Source organism: Phoenix dactylifera, chromosome 10 (genome assembly GCF_051530095.1).
Source record: "Phoenix dactylifera cultivar Ajwa chromosome 10, Ajwa_hap1_PhDact_Kaust_v1.1, whole genome shotgun sequence".
Classification (NCBI taxonomy): Eukaryota; Viridiplantae; Streptophyta; class Magnoliopsida; order Arecales; family Arecaceae; genus Phoenix; species Phoenix dactylifera.
This window is the reverse complement of record NC_143199.1, coordinates 23,348,255-23,373,487: the sequence shown is the minus strand read 5'-3', so window position 1 is coordinate 23,373,487 and position 25,233 is coordinate 23,348,255. Positions and strand designations below refer to the sequence as shown.

General features: G+C 35.0%; 2 protein-coding genes across 2 annotated transcripts; both read left to right on the top strand.

Annotated features, from left to right (window-relative positions):
* The first annotated feature begins 12,775 nt into the window (after positions 1-12,775).
* On the top strand, positions 12,776-17,493 carry LOC120104450 (uncharacterized). The gene is made up of 7 exons (XM_088705576.2): positions 12,776-14,483; positions 14,583-14,664; positions 14,857-14,923; positions 16,277-16,462; positions 16,585-16,645; positions 16,759-16,999; positions 17,081-17,493. The coding sequence occupies exons 2-6, from the start codon at positions 14,660-14,662 to the stop codon at positions 16,884-16,886; spliced, it is 447 nt and encodes a 148-aa protein (XP_088561702.2). The 5' UTR covers positions 12,776-14,483; positions 14,583-14,659; the 3' UTR covers positions 16,887-16,999; positions 17,081-17,493.
* A 133-nt stretch (positions 17,494-17,626) lies between these two features.
* Positions 17,627-24,672, top strand: LOC148702315 (putative invertase inhibitor). The gene is made up of 3 exons (XM_089925714.1): positions 17,627-17,648; positions 18,737-18,839; positions 24,282-24,672. Exons 1-3 carry the CDS (start codon positions 17,627-17,629, stop codon positions 24,670-24,672), a joined length of 516 nt encoding a protein of 171 aa, XP_089781840.1.
* Positions 24,673-25,233: the final 561 nt, after the last annotated feature.

The window sequence follows — 25,233 nt, the reverse complement described above, 5'->3', positions numbered from 1 at the left end:
CTCGTGCCCCTTCCAACTCCACCGGATAGGGAGCAAATAGAGTATAGAGCATAAGAAAGTAAAAATGAAAGACAAAGTAAATGAAAGTATATAAGAAGAATCAAGTCAAAATTTTTAATCACTTGAAAACACACTTTAAGGATGAAATCAGTGCAAGATTATATTTAAATAGGAGGAGTTTATTTGAAAAGAATTGATTTTGATCCTTGACATGCTTGATCTTAATATTTTAATGCATAACTTAACACATAATATATTTTGCATGTGGCATGATGTTTTGAATTATGGGTTCTCAATATTTTATAATGCTCCATGCTTGGATAAGTTGATTGAAATATGTCTTAACTTGGAATATGTCTTAACTTTGCTCACAAGTCTTTGCTTCACCCTTGCCTCAAACTAACTTGTGTTCCAATGCTTGAATGTTTAAAATACTACATAAAGTTTTTTTTATAAGTAATATTAAAAAGAAATTTCAGTTTTATCATTTACAATTATCTTTGAAAGTTAAATAGATTTACAAAAAGAAGAAGAGAAGGATATTTCTATTTAGGCAAAATGAATTGATCTTGATCTATCTTTCTACTTGCCTAACTTTGATACATAATGTCCTAATACTTGTTAAAATATTCTTTATTTTGTATCGAAACTCAATATTAAATACAAAGATTCTGAAAGTGCTCGAATGTTATTGAAATATGTGTTTTCAATCTTAGTGATTTAAGATGAGCTACAATATAGAAGATACATATCTCAAATTATAATTGTGAAAACCTTCTTGGAAATTCTTATGAAAATTCAGAATCTGATTTTGTATAAAAGCTTAAACTTAACTTAAAAATGCTTATATCGTTACATCTTTGTAACCTTAGTTATATGCTTCAATGATCACGTCATTCAGGAGAATAACTCAATATGATTTCTAAATGAAAATTTTAATATAAGAAAAACAGAATTAATTTTGACGCCTTGGTTGATTGTCTCGATACGCATCCGAAACATATCTTTTCTTATCCTTAAAGTGTACTAATATTGGTCTAAATGATGTGTCTTTCAATGATCTTAATTGCAAACAAATATTTTTAAATATATGATTTTATTTTGATATTAAAAAGATTTATTGTGCTTCATGTATACATTGCTGAAAAACTATGATTAAGAAATTGAGTTCTGTAAATATATATACTTCAATGATCATCTATATGTTTTTCTCTCCTACATTATTAAAGACTTCCATCAATATATATATATATATATATATATATTATTAAGAGAGTGAATGATCTTAAGTCTAGAAACATTTCAGCTCACTCAAATGATTCTTAAAAGAAAGAAAATGTAAATGCTTTTGAAAGAATTTGAGCTTCAAATGAATCATTTTCTGATTAATATTTCAGTACATTTTCTCAAAGATTAAGAGGAAGCATAACTTGTTCTTGAAAGATTAAAAAGAGTGATTGCTATAAATTTTGAATAATTCTAGATCACTCTACATTCTTGATATCATAAAGGTTCAGTTTTATTCACATTTATCATTAAAATCTGAAATTCAACAAAAGAAAAGAATGATTAAAGAAGAATGCATCTTTTGAGGGGGAGCTTTAGATATTTAGTATCTTATCCTAAAGTTACTTTAATGCATACCTTGAATTTTATGGATTGATTTTGATGAACCTCCTTATATTGCAAGACTTGCTTTAATTATATAATAAGTTTATACCTTGAGATGAGTTCTATAAAGGTTGTCTTATCTCAAACCTTGAGTCTTATGAAAATAAGCTAAAACTTATAGAAAATATATTTTCGAGATTGACAATTTTATTGAATTCTAAACTCTTAAATGGAATGATCAATTGAGGGGAAGAAAGAAAATTTCAGAAGGAGAGATCTTATGGAACTTAATCGCATAAATCCATAACTAAAGGAGAGAGAAAGAACACCGAATAAGAAGTGATCCTAATTGCAATTCAAACAGTTGATCTTAAGAGCCTCTAGCTTAATGAAAAAGGGGGAGAATAATGTTGAACTTCATTGAGTATCTCTTAGAAAATCTATTTTGGAATTCACTAATGAGTTCTTATTGGCTTGCTCTTTAGAACTTCAATTTTGTGCCAATTCATTATTATATGTATCAAAATGTACTTATTTTTAAAGGAATAAAAGAACTTTGAAATCATACTTAATATATTGCTATTATACTTCAAAAAGAAAATTAGTTCAATTGCTCTCATGTTGCTAAAATACTTAATATATTGGACAAAAGATCTTAAATGAACAAGCTTTCATACTTATTATTAAAGAATGATTAGATTTTCATTCGTGCTTTCTTTGAATATCATTCTTGGTACTTCTTGAATTAACTTGAGAAAGTTTCCACCTACACTTGATTTGAAAACTATCTTTGGAACCACATTCGATGTGTTCTCATTATAATTGGCTCTGATCTATGCTCATTAATCTTTTTCTAACATTATTGCCTTGAGTTATATGATTCATATTCTTGCAATAATTTGACATACAAATCAGAGTACAAAAAGAAAAAGAAATATTTGAGTATTCTTATCTTTGTGCTTAATGTTTCATTATCTTGCAACCTTTTTGATGTTGTCAAAAAGGGGGAGAAATATCTGATTATATGCTCATAATGCTTTATGTTTTGAATTGAATACAAATCAGCTTAAATTGAAATATGTTGATTGTGTTAAGCTGATTAAATCTAAAGTATTATCATGAAGTATGTTTTAAATATATATGTTTTCTACTTCATGCAGCTTAGCTATGCATTAGTTCTAGAACACAATATATTTTATATTGCACATACTCCAAGTTTTGTCATCATCAAAAAGGGGGAGACTGATGACCCAAAGATTGAGTTAAAGATTGATTTTGATGATCACAAAAACTTGAAGTATAATTACTAATGTTTGTGTTGCAAGAAGAAAGATAATTTATTTTGCAAGGAACATAGCAAGTTGGAAAAATACAAGAAGGCCTCAAAAGCTCTCAAAAAAGTTGGAAGAAAGCTTCACTTCACTGGCCCAAGTTTCAAGTTCAAAGGATTCAAGTTGAAGGAGCAAATTCAAAGAAAGATTCAAAAGAATAGTCCTCGAGTCGACTCCGGGAAGTTTAGAGTCGACTCTGGCACTCTAGAGTCTCAAGAAACAGTGCTCAAGTCGACTCCAATACTCTACGAGTCGACTCCGACTGAGAACAAACAAAAAGACAGAGAGTTGATTTTCAGCGCTACAGTGATCTCGAGTCGACTCCAACTTCAGCGCTACAGTGCGGAGTCGACTCTCAGCTACAGTGCCGGCAGACTACTATTCACGAGTCGACTCCTATTTCAGCCGAGTCGACTCCTGCTTCAGCCGAGTCGACTCTAGCACGCTGGGAGGCATAACGGCTAGTTTTTTTCTTGACTCCAACGGCTCTATTTTTGTCTCTAACGGCTATATTTTTGTTCCCACGCCATCTAAAGCTATAAAATCAAGAGGAGAGCTAGGGAAGAAAGTATGGAAGTGGGAGAGAACATTTAGGGAAGAGATTTCAAAGAGATTACAAGAGAAATCTCCCAAAAGCACAAAAGGGCCATTCAAAGTAAAAGAGAGAGAAGAAGAGCATCCAAATGAATCCCAAAGCTTCCTCACCAACTGTGTGCTGCCTCGGTGATCCTCTACTTCAAGCAAAATCAGAAGAGGGTCAAGTAAAGAAGAAGCCGAGTTCCTTCATCAAGGGGTTAAGGTTTGTTGGTGAGCCAAAGAAAAAAACTAACTTTGTAAGGTTGTGGTTGGTGAGCCTTTGGGAAAACCAACTGGGTTGATTGTGAACCCGGAAAACAATCGTTGTAAGGTTGTGGTTGGTGAGCCTTTGGGAAAACCAACTGGGTTGGATTGTGAGCCCGTAAAAACAATCGGTTGGTTCTAGTCGGTGAGCCTGTGAAAACCGACCGAGTTCGTTGTGATCTCGCAAAACAACAAGTTGGGTTGTGAGCTTGTAAAACAACCGACTGTAATCTGAGGGATTATAGTGAAATTCCCAAGAGGTCTTGGGGAGTGGATGTAGGTGCTGGGGTGCACCGAACCACTATACATATTTGTGTTTGTGATGCCTTATCTCTTGTATTTCATGCCTTACATTCATGCTTGATTGTGTAATATCTCTAGCTTTGTTTTCTATAGAGTTATAAGTGATTGTTTAGAATTTGCTTAGCTTCCACTCCATCTTTACCATACACATAGATTAAAATTGATCATACAACTATAAGTTAATTTTAGATCAATTGTACCCTAAAGCCATAGTATAATTGCTCTAGCTTAATTTTCCACTGCTTTACTTGTAATTGCCTAGAGCTTAAGTAAATAACATCTTATTATTCCGCTGCATTCTATTCAAAGTAAAAATTAGGGAACATAATTTTTAGAAAACCCAATTCACCCCCCCTCTTGGGTTGTCACCTTGGGCAACAAGTGGTATCAGAGCCAGAGGTCTCGAGTTCGAAACCCAGGCATCGCGTTGGGGGGGGGGGGAATGTTGGACATACTCGGCCGCTGTGCGGGCCATACCCGCGGGGTCCCTGAGCAGCACAGCGAGGGTCACTGTCAGCATGTCCTGCCGCCTGCCAACGGCGATGGCCTGGTTAGTAGGTGGGCCTGAACCCATGGCGAGGCCAGGTCGGAGTCCGGGGTTGGGCGAGGCCTTGGTCGGAGTCGACTCGTGGCGCTGCCTTTGGTGGGGTTTAAGGAAATAGAGTTGCGCCTTCACTAACACCGGTCGGTTTTGGTGTAATGGTAGCGCTTGATCCTGACATAAACACATACCTACATGGATCCTTACATACTTCCTCTGTTTAATGTATGGTGTTGCCTAATTATGCAGTTCAAGAGAGGGGGGAGGGGCGGTACATTGGGCTTTTTGAAAACTTTAAACAAAATACAACGGAATAAAACTTGATGTGTGCGAGTGATTTACAATTGACAATGAACAATAAGTAAATATGTAAGAATTCAGAGTACACAGATCAAACACCACAAATAATGCAATTTATAGTGGTTCGGTGCCAATCCTGTACCTATGTCCACTCCGCAAGACACCCTTCTTGAGAATTTTCATAACAATCCCTCCAAGTTTACAGTCCGATTGTTTTGACCAGGCTCAAATATAACCCAGTTGATTTTTACTTGAAATCAACCAAAATCACAACCAAGCCTTTTTCTAGGCTCAAATACAATCCAATTCAAGGTTTGGATAGATTTTTTTCTACGTTTCAATCCCTAAATCTTGTCATGATCGAGTAAGAGAAAAATATGTGACAAAGTAAATTACATCTCCTTAAAGATAAATACACAAAAAATAAATGAAACTTTGAATCAGTTGCTTGGCCTTGAATAAATTTGAATGCTCTTCACCAACTCTCTCAATGGGAGAGGATGTGATCTTTCAGCTCTCAATGAATGCACTTGAATGTTCTTTTTCTTTTGTGAATTTCTCTTCTTCTTTTTCTAAGGGCTCTTTTCCTTTGAAACTCAATCACTTCTCTTTTCTTCCTTTTTGGTGTTTCTGTGCATTTATACCACCAAAGAGTGTTTTGAAAATATTTCTAGCTATTAGACAGGATGAAAGAGCCGTTGTGAAACAAAAATAGTTGTTCTAATTTACAAGAAAACTAGTCGTTACTATTGTGAGGCGCAGATGGGTCGACTCGATTTTTTTAAGAGTCGACTCATGATCTTCAGGAATTGACTCGCGATCTTTCGGAGTCGACTCAAAATAGCTCTTGTTTTTGCTGTACTCTGTCTTTCACCTATAGCCATTGTAGGGTCAACTCTTTTGGTTTAGGGACCAACTCATCAATAAGTTGTTTTGACTACTATCTGTCTTTTGTTTGTGGTCATTTAGGGGTCAACTTATTTGCTTCTGGGAGTTGGCTCTTGAATTTCATAGTTCGACTCGCCAACATGCTATTTTTGGCTGCTTTCTGTTTTTCTTCTAAAAGTAGTTTAGGGTTGACTCGTTTGATACGAGGGTCGACACTTAAAGGCGTATCAATATATATTAGTCTATTAGGGTCGATTCGTTATATTTTAGTGGTCGACTTCTGAGATAGCCCAAGTTGAAATTTGCTATTATTGCCTGTGAGTGTTCAAGGGTCATTTCATGATGTCCTTAGAGTCGATTCCTGTTGTGCAGAGCTTTAGATAGTTAAGGTTCCTTAGCCCTATATAAGTACTCAAAATCTATCCAGTGCATAGCTGATATGGAGCTATACACCCGCACAGTTCTTCACATATTTTTTTTAATGAAAAGGAAATTATTTTAAGAACAATTTTTTCAGCGTCGGATAGACTTTAATTTTCTTTTTCTCCTTCCTTTATAAATTTGGCAGGTAATCCGCCCTTTAACACCCCAACCCTGAAAAGTAAAATAGAGCATGGGATAGACTTCATATCGCGATGAAGTTGGCTGTTGATTAGTCCATATGTAAGGAGATCGACCAACTATCTTGAATGGTAAGGATTTTCACATAGGATTTGATTCTTCAGAAGGTAGGATATAATAATCATAAAATCATTGAGCAAACCAAATTTGATTGACTTGAGTAGCTCAGCTCGCAAAAAAATTGACCCAAACATAGGAAAATAGCTGTCTTGATTGTAGAAGTCGATCAACTTATTAGGTTAAGTTTTCATATGGCCGGTCAAGACCGATATTCTGATGAAAATTATCACAATAATTTACATACATACACATGACTATACACATTTATATGCATGCATGCGTACATACATATACAATATTATAAATGTCAATTATATATATACATATATATTCAGACCCAAACATAGGAAAATAGTTGGCTGGATCGTAGAAGTTGATCAACTTATTAGATTAAGTTTTCATATGGCCAGGTCAAGATCGATATTCTGATGAAAATTATCACAATAATTTACATACATACACATGACTATACACAGTTACATGCATGCATGCGTACATATATATACAATATCATAAATGTCAATTATATATATACATATATATTCAAATTCTAAGCAATGATTGTGTTTGATAACCAATAAATCTAAACTAACTATAACAAATATTTTGTGTAATTAACATGAGCACATTTTTATTAGGTATAAGTTAACTGACGGCAAAGCCGAAAAAAGAAAAGAACTCATGATAGCGACGCTAAGCAAAACTTCATGAGTTAAAATTTCTGAGATTCAAGTGCCAAACTCTATTTCAAAGAACAAAGCTCCATATCGCAGCAACACTAGTTTAATTTTCATTCATAAATATGTCCAAAATGACAAGCCCATTGCATATGGCAAAGAATATAGTTGAAAAAATTCTGAGGAAAACTATGGCCCCAAGCATTGAGCAATGCCATGGGCAAGGAGGGACAAATCCGAGAAAGCATTGTTCTCTTTAGTGATTGATGGCATCCCAAGCTCGTCGCAGCTCGATGGCACCTTAATGGTGGCGCTGAGCATAGCTTCGGCAGCACGGTTGAGCTTTGATGCCATAGGATTGGCTGCCCATCTCAAAAAGAAGATCTAGTTGGAAAGTATTATTTGGGTACTTTGATCGTGTATAAGGATCTAAGAATTACCCAACAAATAACCGATGTGAGACTAAATACACGCCCGCACGGGTTTTGACAACTAAATAGTTGTTCGAGAGGAGTATTGGCAGCCAGGGTGGTGCTTTAGTAGCAGAAGAGAGGAGCTAGAAGATAGAGAGATATGGAGGGCTTCATTTTTTTCTATTACATTTCCGGTGGTGCTTTTTTTACAACAATATTGAAAATTAATAACTTTGGTTTGAGAAAATTGAAAGCTTCATGAAAGGGAATGAAGAGAACCGTGCTATATCAGGAATACCACACTTAGTAGGGTGAGATATGTACGCACATTATATAGAAGTTTTAATTATAAGAGACCAATTACATAATTATAGGTATAATTATAGTGTATGACAAAGATATTTTATAATTATGGAGATTGGTCAACTATACAATATCATATGGATTTGTTCCTTTGTATGCCATTACTTGTGTACTTGAAATATATGCTATAATTTTATTTCCTTGTATGCCATATTTATTTATTTGAGATACATGCTATAATTTCTTTTCATTACAAAGATATACTATAATTATGGAGATTGGTCAAATACACAACATCATTTGTCCAGTGATGCTACTAGGTTTTCAAAACAGGTGTTTGTTGATGGGTAGTGCTACTGCCCAATTTTTAAAACTGGAGGTGTTTTTGTGCAGTGATACTATCCATTTTCTAAGTCGCAGGGTTTAAATGTTGGTAAAACAGGGAAAGCTTATGCCAACAGGTCAATTCTTTCATTGAAGCGGCACTCATCAGATGTAACAGCACCCCCCCAGCCCTCAAACAAAGGAAAAAGAAAAAAAAGAAAAGAAAAAAAAGAAACAGTATTCTCTGCATTCCTTAGGACTTGTCTGATTCCTGGGAAATTTTTTTTATTAAAATATTTTTTTTTGAAAAGTTGATGTATGAATATATAATGCCTAACAAAGTAGTTTTTGTATATTTGGTTGATCAAAAGTAGTATATTTCAGAGTAGCTTATATTTGATCATATATTTGTTTTTTGAAATTTTTTTTAATAAAATATCTATTATATTTTTAATAAAAAAAATTGTTGGCCATGGCTATGTTCTAATGATCATTATTAAAGTGTCGGATATTTTTATTATTATGTTGTGAATATATATAAATTGCTAAAATGCGAAAATCGACGTATTGATTTCAAACGTTGGACATGACCTTCACTAGTAAAACTGGACGCTGTTAAAACAAGTTGAAGCCAAATAATGCTGGCTAAAAAATAATGACCAATCATGTGCATGGGCCGCTGTGATGAAAGCATTGGTTCAGCATTATCAATGTTTTCATTAAAAATAGAGTTTTTTTTCGGGCACACGTCTTTCTAAATATTAAAATTTGTATGAATACTCTTTTAAAATTTATATTTGTATGTATATTTTTATAAAATATTTATTTTGTATGTATATCCTTTAATTTTTTTATGCATATGTGCCTACACTATCTAACGCCATCAAGAAATTAGCTGTTTAAAATTAAAAATAACTAAAATTTTCTTAATGGATAGATATGAAAAAAAAATTATAAGGGTATATATGCAAATAACACTTTGCGAGAGTATTAATGTAATTTCACACATTTAGGTAGGTTTATGTGTAAGAAATTTCAATTTTAATTTTTTTATTTCAACTTATTTTAATACTCAGATTTGTCTAGTACCTAATGCTTCATACTTTCGTAAAAATATTACTAAAGAAAAAGATTGATTTAATAATTAGATAACAAAAAGAGCTATAAATATTCTTTCATTAATTATGAAATTATTCTACTTTATTCTTCTTTATTTATAACAACAATTATATCTTATTTCATCGAAACACAGCCTCTAATATTTATTGTTATAGATGCTTGTACGAGGGCATATATTAAAATTTAGAAAATGCTTAGAATTTCTTAAAGGCACACGATATGTTGCAATGATCAAGTTTTCTTTCTACTGCTATGCTCATAGATGAAAGAACAACATCAATCATTCCCAAACAAAATCATTGAGGGCTTGTTTGGTTCATGGGAAAAGGAGGGGGGAAAGTGTGGTCAACGGAAAAGTAATGAGATGCCTCTTGTTTGGTTGGAGTTTTCAAAAGAGAGAGATAGAAAAGTTGTATTCCTATGGGAATATGATTCTCACATGGAAAAGTCTTTTCTATGAGAAATATGAAAAAGTTACTTTTCCATGGGTCGGAAATCACTCCATTTTTATTTTTTTCTAAAAAGACTCTTCAGCATTAAAGAAGTATTAAATACCTAATTTTTATTAAGGGTATAATAGGAATTACACATAACTTTTTCAAGAAAGTGGATGGTCAACTAAACATAAGCACTCTGAAAATCTGTCATTTTTCCATGGTCAACCAAACATGCCAAAAGTACTTTTTTATGCATTCTCTTTTTAGGAATCTGCTTTTCAGGAATCATATTCCTAAAAGGAAAAATGCTTTCCGCGAACCAAACGAGCCCTGAAAAACTTCAAACCCTTGAGACTTATTAACAACCTTTGCAGTCATGTAGTAGAAGGCTACCCCTTACGTTGTGTATCTTAACTACTTTTCTTTGGAGCTTCAATTTTCTAGAAGAAGAAGAGATCTAATAAATGGGGCCCATCTTGTCACAGTAATGTTAAATCAGCCACTAGCCTACACATAAGAAATTTTTTAACTCTAAAAGATAAGCATTGCAAATCTCATACACTAAAAAACAAATGTCGTCAATCTCTAGAAACACTTCTGTTTAAATAATTTATAAAGCTAAAAGCAGGACTTGACCATCTTCATAATCTAAAAAATGATACAATGAAGGGCTATCTATAGTAGAAAAGAGAGTCCTAGGAATGATTTTGATTTCGGATGGAGAAGTGAAAGAGAAGATCGAGAGAGATCGAAAAATTTCTCAAAGGTGATAGAGATATTAGTTTCTAATGAGACCTGTTAACTCATTACCTGTTTCAAGCTTAAAAAGATACTTTCATAATTTTAATTTAAATAAAAATGATTTTAGCTAATCACGTTAGTTGAATCACTATATCAAATATATTCATACAAAAATAGTATTTTGTAAGGGCATACATGTAAATATGAATTTAGAGGGTATTCATGTAAATTTTAATATTTAGATGGGTATTGATGCAAAAATATAAGGGTTTTTTTTGCGTGTATACTCTCCAAAATTGCTATTTACATGTATATCCTTATAAACGTTTTTTTTGCATGTTTACCCATTAAGGGTATATTCAATATTTCAATTTTAAATTGCTAACTTCTTAACGACATTAGATAGTATTGGTATATGCACCAAAAAAAAAAGAAAAAAAAAAGAGGGTATACATACAAAACAAGTGTTGATAAGGTGTATATGTAAATATCAATTTGGGAGGTATTTATGCAAATTTCAATATTTAGAGAGTATGTATGAAAAAAATCCAAAAAAAATATAATATAAAATTTTGCATCAATTTCTTTTTGACATATTTATATGCTGTTTTACATAAATAAGATTTGGTAACATTATACCTTTTTTTGCCAACTTTTAATCTTTTCCTTTCCTAATAAAAATTTCAAACTTTTCCACTTGGGTTATAGTTACATGCGACGAGAGAGAGAGAGAGAGAGAAAGAGAGAGAGGAAGAAATTTGGGGTACTGTTTAGCTTTCTGCAGGCTTCATTGCAGCTTACAAATCATGTGCTATGATTCTCCAACACTGATCATCGAATGCCATCAATGATCAAAAGAACGGGACCGTCTTATTGGTGTCGCTCCATGGAATCAGACGGCAAGTATCGCGTAAGAACAATATGATCCAATCTCTCCGTTGTTTGACCGTGGCGCGTCTCGCGAATGGACAAGATGACATCAAGACAAATCAGACGGCAGATCCATTCCCCCAAAAAATAGAAGTTTTCTATTTAATGGCTAAAACCCTGGGAGAGGATCCATCGATCTCCCTTCACTTGTTCCCGATCAGTATTTTATCTATCCAGTACCCTAGATTAAATCCTTCATTAGGAAGCAGGGAAATCTTTATTCGGTCTCTGTGGCAGAGGAGCATGTTAACTAACATACAATAGCGGGCACAAGCAGAGTCGCCGTTGTGGCTAATCAGGGAATCGGCCCACGCGACCTACAGGTCCCCCTCGATTTCGATTTGGATCGAGAGAGAGAGAGAGAGAGACGCGATGGGGAACCGGAAAATCCCGAGCTCAGGTGTGACTCTCGTGCTCCAATGTCCAAATGATCGCCGGCGATTCGCGGCGATTGTCGGATGGCGGATTCTCTCATGACGTGATTCGATCATGTATTCTGGTTTTCCCTTTCTTTCTAAGGTTTCTCACACACACTTTGGTATTATTTGCTGAAGCACTGATGCTGATTAACGGTGTTTTTTCTATCTTCTGTTTTTTGGCTTTTCGCTTCTAATTTGAGACTAATCCTCTGTTTACTAATTTGTTCCAAATGCTTGTGCAATGGATCTGATTTTGTAAAGAAAAATGAAATTGAAAGGATGTCCTTGATTTCCTGTCTGTTTTAATTTGAGTAGACTATCTGCTAGGTTGAATTTTTCCCCTTAGTTTTTGTGTTCTTCATGCAGTTTTGCCTAGTAAAATGAAGTTGAGATGGATGTTCTAGGTCTCATATATCTTTATTATGAGCGAAGAAGATAGGAAGCTGGCTTTTCTTCCCTAATTTTTTCTTGGAGTATATGTTTCGGTTTGATATTGAAAAGCGGGAAATTAGGGTTTTAGCTTACTTTCTGATATTAAGGTTTAAATTTATGATATGTGAACTAATAGTTCTTGGTGCTTACTTTTTGGTTTACTTCAAAGTACTTTCTTCCAACACTAAGACATGGTTATTGGGAAAGACAGTTATTGGTCCACGAAAATATATCTGTAGAATTCATAAGGATTTGAAAGAAATGCATCCTGACCTGACATTCCTGAGTCTGTTTATTGTAGTTATTAAAATGTGATATATCATAAATATATCACATGATGCCATTTTGCTCTTTAAAGTTGTGGTGTTGAGATGCATCATGTGAAAACTTTAGTGTACCAGAATCAGTACTTTTCAAATTGGTGGATTTCATATCATTTTTCTCATATGATATTTTTTCCCTATTCCTCTCTTCCATGGCTTTGACCCTATTTGCAACCGGCAAGCTATGCTTTTCTCTTTTCCTCTTCCGCTTCTCTCGTCCTAACTGAGTTCCTAAACACCAACTAGGACGAGAGAAGCAGAAGAGGAGAAGGAAAAAGCATAGCTTGCTAGCTGTAAATAGGGTCGAGGCCATGGAAGAGAGGAATACAGGAAAAATATCAGATGAGAAAAATGATGTGAAATCCACCAATTTGAAAAGTACTGATTCTGGTACATTAAAGAAGTCCAACTTGAGTGAATCAAAGCCTGCCACTTCAAGGAAAGTAGGAGGCATGGAAAAAGAGGCAAGAAAAGGCCTTCTGACAATGGTTCTATGGTATGCTCCTCATTCTTAGCTGCTCAAAGTGGCACCTCTGCTAAGTTGAAGGGCCATAAGTTGAAGAATTTTAGTATCAAAACAGCAATTGGCGGCACTAAGGGGTCATCAGAGGAGAAGGGAAATAGTGCTTGGATCATAGATGCTCTTGTTGATTTGACTAAAAGCAATATGCATACTGAAATTAGTTCAAACTTGGGTACTGTGAAAAATACTCAGTCCAATAAAAGAAGAAAAGCAGAAAGGGAGAAACAGAAGGTTTTTTCCTTGTCTCAGTATAGAACAGGACTTGATCGAGAAAAATATTCTGCTTTGCGTTCATCTATATCAGACATTGCATAAATAAAAGTTGTGGGAAAGAATAATATCAATGCGTCTATTGAAAATAAATCAACGCCAGTAGCCACCAAAGAAGGTGGTGGTTTGACGAAGGCTTTGGATGATGAATCACCAATCAATAATTTCGTCTCCTCTGAAGTACATCTAGACCAACATGTAGTAGAAAACCCCTGTTTAAGCCAAAATAAGAAGGTCACGAGTATGGTGATTGACAAGAGCTTGGATTGCCTTGATCGTGATATTAAACAAATTCAAGATAATTTGCCTAACCCTTTGTTGCAGCTTGGTGAAATTGGTGGTGCAGACACTGCTAATAGGGCATCTTCATCACGTAAATTTCGAAGAAGGGTCAGAAGAAATAAGCAAGTCATAAGAGACATGAAGAGAGAGTTTCAGATGATGCATATGCACTGAAGAATGAAGGTTCCTCAGATGAAGTTTATACGCTTCCACAAGGACACGCCAGTCCTGTAGGAGGCAATTTAGAGTTGCTTACTACTGATGAAAAACAGGAACCAAGTTTGCCTCCACCAATTAGAGGTGTTATAGACATTTTTGCATCTTGAGATTTACCCGACAAACAAGATGGTCAGTTGCATTTGTTCAAAAAGGAGGATGTTAATTTCCCTTTCCATGGAGACAATGATATCATGGATGGCATATCTGTGAATCATTCTGAGAAGACATCTATTTCAAGGAGGGAAGCTGCATTAGAGAATGTGAAACCTGCAGATCGTAAAGATTATGTTTCAAATGTAATGCCTTTGTGCAATCACAGAGACACAACTCGTTATCAGGATGGGAGAGAAGTGCCTTCTTTATCAGTGAACCATGCTATGGAGCATTGTATCTCCGTAGATTTGACTAGGAACCAGGATAAGAAATTGGATGCGCTGCATGTTTCACGAGGAAGATCATTAATTAGTTGCACTTAAAAAAAGTTGCTTGTTCTTGATCTTAATGGAGTACTGGCTGATGCTGTCCTTGATTGTCGGAAAATCCTTAATGCAGATAAATGGATTGACAAACAAGCAGGTGAACATTGACAGCAATGTCTAACATCTTATGTTAAATTACAAGCTGCCATTCTTTTAAAATTTAGGTGCTTATGTAGACTTTTGTATTGCATTTCAGGCTTTAAAAGGCCATTCTGTGACGATTTTCTGAACTTCTGCTTCGATAAATTTGATATAGGGATCTGGTCATCAAAAATGAGGTATGTCTTCAAAATTTTTTCTGGTTCACCTTTTTGTTCTTTTACTTTTTTTTCCTTCTTTGTGTTTTTTCTTCATTGTGAAAGCATCTTAGAGCTAAGTTATTATGCAGTTGGTGGTCTACTACTACATTTTTGGTTCCGCTGAATTTTCTGCTGTGGTTCTATCATTGATGGGCTTCAAAATTTCTGCAGAAAAAATGTTGATGCTATGGTTGATTATCTTGTGGGGGATGCTAAACATAGGTTGTTGTTTTGCTGGGTAAGTGTTTTGTAAAGACACTAATCTTGGCAGTTTCTTTTATTTCATTTTGAAATATTATGATGTTGCTTGTATTGATGTATCTGAACCTGGTTATGAAATACTTCACTGTTCTTTTCTAGTTCTCATCAATAGTTTGTATGTTAATTTTTTTTCTACTTGATGAACGCTTCATTTTCTTCAGTGAAATACCGTAAATTATCTTGAGCTACTATTCCTTAATACAATTATAGTAGCTCTAACAGTTTGTTACCTAATACGAAAGGTATATGTGAATCTTGGAGCTGAAGCAACCTTGGAGTCTGAATAAAAGATACTGTATTTTTATCTCTCCTGCCACAAAGGAGCCTTTACAGTGGAAAGGTCTCATTGATGTATGCTAATTATCCGAAGTGTCAGGCAAAGTAACCATAGAAAATAAGTTGATGGTCCTTCTGATATATCATCTATGATGTATGAGGTCATCTTCAAGGACTATCTGTTTCTAGCTACTTGAGTTTATTGCAACAAGGGTCTGCTGAACGGCTCCTTGTCCATATCGGTGCGAACCGATCCTGTTCGAACCAGTACAAGCCCGGTACCGGTACTGGGGAAGAAGAAGAGGAAGAAGAGGAAGAAAGAGGAAGCAAGAGGAAGAAGAGGAAGAAGAAGAGAGAGGAGAAGAAGAAGAAAAGAAGAAGCCTACCTGTCGCACTGGGCCGGCTCCCTTGGGCCGACGAGGATCACCCGTCTTGGTCGCGATTCCGGCCCCTTCTTTGCTCATGGGAGAAGGGGGAAAGAGAGAAGAGAGGAGGAGAGAGGGCAAGAAAGGAGAGGAAGTGAGTTCGGAAAGGAGGAAGAAGAAGGAAAGGAAAAAAAAAGAAAAGAAAAAAAAGGGCGTCCGCGCGCGATTCCATGCGTGCGGTTTCCCACGCGGGGCAATGAGCCCCCGCGGCACCGCATGCGAGCGCGAGCCTGCGTGGGCATTGAATGCCACAGTGGCTAAAACGCAGACACGCGCGCACAGTGTTTTTTCTTTTTTTTTTTAATATTTGCGGTTGGCCGGTTTGGTACCGGTTTCAATTGGTACCGAACCGGTACCGGTCTCCACTGGTACGTTGGTTCGGTCGGTTCTGCGTATCTTGATTGCAACATTGGAACTTATCATTTTTGCTGGAATGGTATCTTGGGTCATATTTCATACTTTATGCCAATTCTTGGATAAGACTTGCTTCTAGTATAGTTTCTAACCATTCCTTGTAGATGATCTTCATTTGCAGGAAGTGAGAAATGCTATCTATTATGTATTGCATCTGCAACATATTTCTTTTAATTTCAGCTGCATTCAGTTGATATCTTTGCAACTTTGTTCAGGATAGATCCAAATGCACTCTCACTGGGTTCTCAACAGTTGAGAATGTGAAAAAGCCATTGGTTTTGAAAGAAATGAAGAAACTATGGAACAAAGAGGATCCTGATCTTCCATGGGAGAGTGGAGAGTACTTGCCATCAAATGTGTTGCTGGTGGATGACTCTCCTTACAAGGCCCTCTGTAATCCTGTAAGGAGTCCATCTTTTTACCATTTTTGGCATTTCCGAATGGATTTATTACCTTTATCAGATTTTTCAGTTTTCTGCATGATATCTCTCTCATCCATTTCTTTTCTTGAATTCTTGTTTAGCTGCACACTGCTATCTTTCCATATCCCTACCATTTTTATGATGAAGGCGACAATTCTATAGGTAAATATTTTACATGATCTGTATGTCTGTTTTATTTTTTTGTTTCTCCCCTTTTTTCCTTTTTTTTTTCTTGCTATGCAGAGTCCAAATTTGTCTTTAATATTCATGAGCAGGTCCAGGAGGAGATATTCGAGTCTACTTAGAAGGGCTAGCTATGGCTGACAATGTCCAACACTATGTTTGTGCCTACTCATTTGGCCAGCGAGCAATAACAGGGGCAAATCCATCTTGGAAGTTCTAGCAACAAATTATTGATAAATTTGGGAATTATTCTTCTCCAACCTGAGCGGACACTGATGACATTTGAGAGTGCATCTAACTAATGGTGACCAAATGAGAAATAGGAACTGATTTGTAAGTAGGCATCTAGTCTTTATCAACTGAACTTCTTGCTTTACCAATGCTTGATCTAATAGACTTAATTGATTTTTACAGGCCGTGATTGTTCTCACCCCTGCCAACAGTAAAAGCATTATGGTATCAAGCCGGACGATTGATCATCAAGCCAGACCTCTGATTTTGCAGTTTGACCTGTTACTATTCGGTGCTTTATACTGTTGTCGTCTAATGTGAAATGCAACACATCTTTTACCAGTGATTGGGATGTTGAGTTGAAGAAAGCATGGGATCTACTACAAATAGGTTTTAGGATGCCATAAATACCTATGTACTCCTTTCCCATGTACACCTTGGATTCATGAAATTTTACCAAGAGATGAGAATGGTGGTTAGAACAATCTGAGGTCTTTTTCTTTCGTTTGAAGTTTTAATATCCCTTTCTATTTTACAGTAGTAGTTTAGGGCATGATTTTCATCTTATTGCCCGGTTGCTATTTTGCCTCCACAGGAACTGAAACTTATTGCCTCATCAATGCTGTTGTTTTGATGCTGTCGGTTTTTTGAATAAATTAGTGTAGCTTTAGCTTTTTTGTCCTTTTCTGATATAACACTTCAGTCTTTTGTTGTTTGTCAGCTGTGGCAATGGATGCTGGAGATAAGATATGTTCATCCGAGGTGCTCTATCTCTGAACAAATGACGGTGAGCTGATTTGATTTTTATTTTTGCTTTTATTTTGGGTAATTTTTTCCCTTTTTCCAAGGTCAACAGTGTCAGCTTTTAACCAACACTTCAACCATCTTTATCCTGACAACCAGATAAGGCTGCAGACGGATCAGGCAGGGCTGGGGCATGCTTGACCCTGACCTGATCTAGTTTCATATTCAGGTGGATTTTAGACCCGAAACAAACCATTTGTTGATAGGATTGGGTCTGATCAGGACCCAATAGGTCATTTGGCTTGAGTTGAAGCCACCTAGCTTCTCTCTAGCTTTGTATCTATCCTTTTGGAGTTCTTTAGTGCCCTAATGGTCTAGTTCTACTATACTATCTCAAAGTTGTATACTGTCTTCTTTTATTTTTGTTAGCATCTGGCCAACTGAAATTTCACTCCTTCCATCATGAAAATTATCACTTGGAATATTGGATGATTGGGATCTTCGGCACAAAAAAAAAGAGAGCTCTTAGAGATATTATTTCTGAATCTAGATATGACATTTGTTGCCTTTAGGATACCGAAACTTCCAAACCTAGCCCAAGATTGTTTAAAACTATTGGTGGAAAGAAGATTGATTCTTGGATCATATTGATGCGGGATCGTGGGCAGCATTTGGTTAAGTTGACCTTACCCAAAAAGACTAGCCATAATATATTATTAGGATTTTTAGTCAGTATAAGTATCCAAAATCTGTCTAGTGTATAACTGATATGGAATTAAACACATACCTATATCGATCCTTACATACTTTCTCTGTTTAATATGTGGTATTGCCTAGTTATGTAGCCCAAGAGAGGAGGGGAGGGGCGGTAAATTAGGCTTTTTGAAAACTTTAAACAAAATACAACGGAATAAAACTTGATGTGTGTGAGTGATTTACAATTGATAATGAGCAATTAGTAAATATGTAGAAATTCAGAGTACACAGATCAAACACCATAAATAATGCAATTTATAGTAGTTCGGTGCCAATCCTGTACCTACGTCCACTCTCCAAGACATCCTTTTTGAGAATTTTCACAATAATCCCTTCAAGATTACAGTCCGATTATCTTGACTGGGCTCAAATTCAACCCAGTTGATTTTTACTTGAAATCAACCAAAATCACCACCAAGCCTTTTCCCAAGCTCAAATACAATTCAATTCAAGGTTTGGACGGATTTTTTCCCAAGTTTCAATCCCTAAATCTTGTCATGACCGAGTAAGAGAAAAATATGCGACAAAGTAAATTACATCTCCTTAAAGATAAATACACAAAAAATAAATAAAACTTTGAATCAATTGGTTGGCCTTGAATAAATTTGAATGCTCTTTACCAACTCTCTCAACGGTGGAGGATGTGATCTTTCAGCTCTTAATAAATGCACTTGAATGTTTTTTTTTCTTTTGTAAATTTCTCTCCTTTTTCTAAAGGCTTTTTTCCTTTGATCCTCAATCACTTCTCTTTTCTTCCTTTTTGGTGTTTCCATGCATTTATACCACCAAAGAGTAGTTGGTAAATACTTCTAGCTGCTAGACAGGCTGAAAGAGCCGTTGTGAAACAAACATGGTTGTTCTAATTTGCAAGAAAACTAGTCGTTATTATTGCGAGGCGTAGCGGGTCGACTCGACTTCTTTAAGAGTCGACTTATGATCTTCAGGGATTGACTCGCGATCTTTCGGGGTCGACTCAAAATAGCTCTTGTTTTTGCTGTACTCTGTCTTTCACCTATAGCCATTGTGGGCTCGACTCTTTTGGTTTAGGGATCGACTTGTCAATACGTTGTTTTTGACTACTATCTGTCTTTTGTTTGTAGCCATTTAGGGGTCGACTCTTGTTTAACTAGAGTTGGCCCTTGAATTTTATAGATCGACTCGCCAACATGCTATTTTTAGCTGCTTTCTGTTTTGCTTCTAAAACTAATCTAGGGTTGACTCGTTTGATACGGGGGTCGACTTTTAAAGGCGTATCAGTATATATTAGTGTGCCAGGGTCGATTTGCTATATTCTAGGGGTCGACTCCTGAGATAGCCCTAGTTGAAATTTGCTATTATTGCCTGTGAGCGTTCAAGGGTCATTTCATGATGTCCTTAGAGTCAATTCCTTTTGTGCAGAGCTTTAGATAGTTAAGTTTCATTTCTCCATATTAAGAGTTATAGAAAGATTTTTTCTTGGCTTCTTGCAAGCATTTTAGTACACTCCAGGTAACTAGTTAGTGAACTTTTTACTCAACTATTTTGTATCATTAAGATCAAACTTTTTGGATCAACATGTGGTATCGACACCAAGTTAAGGATCCAAATCTATTCAAATCTAATTATAAGCACCATAAATTCAATCATAAGTATCATAAATCCGATAAAAAATACTATGATCAACCCTTGGTCAATGCATAAGGGTTAATGCTGCGGTGTCCCCTAGTCCATATAGATAATGGGTTTGATTCGTTCTACTTTTATTTGTAACAACTTGAGACCTCACCTAAAAACCTAGCTAGAATGTGTAATTTAGGTTCCTTAGCCCTATATAAGTACTCAAAATCTATCCAGTGCATAGTTGATATGGAGCTAAACACCCGCACAGGTCTTCACATATTTTTTTTAATGAAAAGGAAATTATTTTAAGAACAATTTTTTCAGCGTCGAATAGACTTTAATTTTCTTTTTCTCCTTTCTTTATAAATTTGGCAGGTAATCCGTCCTTTAACACCCCAACCCTGAAAAGTAAAATAGAGCATGGGATAGACTTCATATCGCGATGAAGTTGGCTGTTGATTAGTCCATATGTAAGGAGATCGACCAATTATCTTGAATGGTAAGGATTTTCGCATAGGATTTGATTCTTCAGAAGGTAGGATATAATAATCATAAAATCATTGAGCAAACCAAATTTGATTGACTTGAGTAGCTCAGCTTGCAAAAAAATTGACCCAAACATAGGAAAATAGCTGTGTTGATTGTAGAAGTCGATCAACTTATTAGGTTAAGTTTTCATATGGCCGGTCAAGACCGATATTCTGATGAAAATTATCACAATAATTTATATACATACACATGACTATACATAGTTATATGCATGCATGTGTACATACATATACAATATTATAAATGTCAATTTTATATATATATATATATATATATATATATATATATATATATATATATATATATATATATATATATATATTCAGACCCAAACATTGGAAAATAGTTGGCTGGATCGTAGAAGTCGATCAACTTATTAGATTAAGTTTTCATATGGCCAGGTCAAGATCGATATTCTGATGAAAATTATCACAATAATTTACATACATACACATGACTATACACCGTTACATGCATGCATGCGTACATATATATATAATATAATAAATGTCAATTATATATATACATATATATTCAAATTCTAGGCAATGATTGTGTTTGATAACCAATAAATCTAAACTAACTATAACAAATATTTTGTGTAATTAACATGAGCACATTTTTATTAGGTATAAGTTAACTGACAGCAAAGCCGAAAAAAGAAAAGAACTCATGATAGCGACACTAAGGCCCTGTTTGGGAGAGCTTTTGGAGGGCTAAAAAGCACTTTCTGGCCCTTCAAAAGTACTTTTAGATAAAAAAATAATATTTGGTAAAATTTCTGAAAAGCTGTTTCAGCTTTTGAGAGAAGCTGAAAACAGCTTTTGGGAGGAAGCTCCAATTTGGAGCTTTTCGAAAATGCTGTTTTCAGCTTTATCAGAAAGCTGTATTTTTGACAAAAATGCCTATATTAAAATATAATAATTACATAGTTTGTCCCTTTATAAACTTAAAAATCTGCTGGAGCCAAGACCCCTAGCCGTCAGACTCCCTTCTGCAAAAAAATTGTTAGAGAGATAAATGGTCATTCGAAGGATGAAAAATTAATTTACACTAATAATTAAAATATTTTATACCTTTATTATTGTATTATACTATAAATATAATATTATATTACATTACATCATAATACATTAATATGTTATTTTAAATAATTTAATATTATGTTATATTATGAAAAATTAATTTATACTAATAATTATAATATTTTATAACTTTATTATTGTATTATACTATAAATATAATATATATTACATTATATCATAATACATTAATATGTTATGTTAAATAATTTAATATTATGTTATATTATCAAAAATTAATTTACTCTAATAATTATATCACTATTATGCTATATTATAATAATATTATTTTATATTACAATAATATTATACTATATCGTATATTTATGTATTAATATATGTTATGTTTTATTATGTTCTGTTGTATAATACTATGCAATGTCTTTTATGGTAATTTTGTCATATAAAAGTAATTTTTTGTTTGTTTACCAAACATATGTTAAAGTGCCACAGCACTTTACAAATGTAGTTACCAAACAGCAAACAGCATTTTATAACAGCTCTATTTCAGACAGCTCTACTTCAACTGCTCTACTTTCAACAGTTCTACTGCTCATAGCTCCTCCAAACAGGGCCTAAGCAAAACTTCCTGAGTTAAAATTTCTGAGATTCAAGTGCCAAACTCTATTTCAAAGAACAAAGCTCCATATCGCAGCAACACTGGTTTATTTTTCATTCATAAATATGTCCAAAATGACAAGCCCATTGCATACAACAAAGAATACAGTTAAACAAATTTTGAGGAAAACTATGGCCCCAAGCATCGAGCGATGCCATGGGCAAGGAGGGACAAATCCGAGAAAGCATTGTTCTCTTTAGTGATTGATGGCGTCCCAAGCTCATCGCAGCTCGATGGCACCTTAATGGTGGCGCTAAGCACAGCTTCGGCAGCACGGTTGAGCTTTGATGCCATAGGATTGGCTGCCCATCTCAGAAAGAAGATCTAGTCGGAAAGTATTATTTGGGTACTTTGATCGTATATAAGTATCTAAGATCTACTTAATGAATAACCGATGTGAGACTAAATACACGCCTGCACGGATCCTCACAACTACATAGTTGTTCGAGAGGAGTAATGGCAGCCAGGGTGGTGCTTTGGTAGCAGAAGAGAGGAGCTAGAAGATAGAGAGATATGGAGGGCCTCATTTTTTTCTATTACAATTCCGGTGGTGCTTTTTTTTACGACAATATTGAAAATGAATAACTTTGGATTGAGAAAATTGAGAGCTTCATGAAAGGGAATGAAGAGAACGTGCTATATCAAGAGTACCACACTTAGTAGGGTGAGATTTGTACGTACATTATATAGGAGTTTTAATTATAAGAGACCAATTACATAATTATAGGTATAATTATAGTGTATGACAAAGATATTTTATAATTATGGAGATTGGTCAACTATACAATATCATATGGATTTATTCCTTTGGATGCCATTACTTGTGTGCCTGAAATATATGCTATAATTTTATTTCCTTGGATGCCATTATTTATTTGAGACATATGCTATAATTTCTTTTCATTACAAAGATATACTATAATTATGGAGATTGGTCAAATATACAACATCATTTGGCTTTGTTTTCTTATATTCTATAATTTGTTTCTTTCAATGTCATTATTTATTTCCTTTTATGTCATTATTTGTTTTTTTAATCATAAGGAGATATATGCTATGTTTGGTTTTCTTGTATACCATTTTTTGTTTCCTTCATCATAAGGATATATATGGTATAATTTGTTTTCTTTAGAATAAGAGTAAATCTCAGCAGAACAACATGTGTGGTTAGTAAAGTAGATTAGGTGGCATTAACTAGTGATATGTTATTAAATATACTTGATAAATTTAATTTTGAATAGATTGGAAGCTTTACATTTTCATAATTGTAACCATCAACTGAGCATGAAGAATAATTGCAATATATTTGGAAATTGGTTGGTTGAGCCATTTTAGTTTAAATGAATCACTCAACCATGATATATGATTTGATAATACAATTAGAGCAATTGATGATTTGATAATGATAAAGCAAACTGATCCTGTTTGCTTAGGTACTATTCCTTTCCTATCTCAAATTTATAAACTTGGCATGAAAATTTATGATACATGCCTTACAAAAACTTCCAAGTAAAATGTACATTTCTCAAATGAAACAACTTTGGTCAACAAAGTTTAGGTAAGTTCCTCACATACTTTATAAATGGAAGATGTTTGGTGCATCAATGTGTCTTCATAGGAGCTCATCCAACAACAAAAAAAAAAGGAACATTGAGGCTTTGAGGACCATGTGGGCGTGTGTTTAGTTCCACATCGGTTATTCGCCGGGAAGATTTTGGATATTTATACAGGACTGAAGAATCTAAAAAATACCTCATGGCTAGTCTTTTTGGATAAGGTTTTGGATTGTGACAAATGATATCGGAGCGAACTCGATCCATAGCCTATATGGACTAGAAGATACTGCAACTAGGGTTCATGGAGACTGAATACTAACCGATCATAGTGCATATATTAGATTTGAATGGATTTAAACTTTTAGTCTGACGAGAACATCAGAGTTTGAACCGAAGCAGTATGTGAGGACCTCGTTCTTTGCGTCGCCCACGATAAAAGATGCTTTCGTTAAAATTGCTAGGGGTTACGTGGACTGCAGCTTTTGTGTCCAAGCCCTTGAGGCTGATCCTAGATGGGGACCTGCTGACATCCCTGGACTTGCAGCCATTTCCGTGAATGTATCCATAGCCAATGCGACGAGCACAGAGTCCAACTTAATGGAGCTCTTGAAGAATGCATCAGATCCAAGCACCAAGAACTCCTTGGAGGCTTGCTCATATCTTTACACGAATGCCGAAACAGCTCTCAATTGGTCAGCAGATTTTATAGCATCCAAAAACTTTACTGCAGCTAAAGCCGAGATTCATGCTGCTGTCAGCTTGGGAACGAGTTGCAAAGAAGCTTTTAGAGCATCACCCCTGACTAAAGAGAACGACAACATCTCAAAGCTGACCCTGTTGGCAGCAGCCATCATCAGATCCTTGGAATGATTGACCTTTATTTATTTTGTTATTTTATTTTGTCTCTGATAATAAGCACTATGTGTTCAGGATGGATGAGCTTTTTAGGACAAGCATTTCTTCCGTGAAGCTAATAGGGCTGCGGATTGGGTGGCTGCTTATATAGCCAGTTATTCGAATAGTACTCTGTGGGCTGGAGATGAAGAGTTGCCCCTGACACTCCGAGGTATTTTGTTTTTTAATTTTATTGGGCATACTTGTCTGGTATGATCCACCCGTCTTAGCCAAAAAAAAGAAAAAAAAAAGAGAGAGAGATTTGAGAAACAAAGAAAAGAAGATTGATCTTTTATATTCATCCAAGGTCTACATTAACAGTCCTGGTAATGCTATTACAAATATTGTAATTAATGATTGAACTGTCATCTCAGAATCTCCCATATGTGTTTTGTGATATACATATGTAATAGAACTTATTCTGATGTTTTTATAATTTAGCATTCTAATGTTAGAATTTATTCTAATGTAATTTTGTGGATTTCTAATTAGTAGGGTCTAAAACCAGATGAAGGGGAAAAGTGCAGTCTTTGTTTC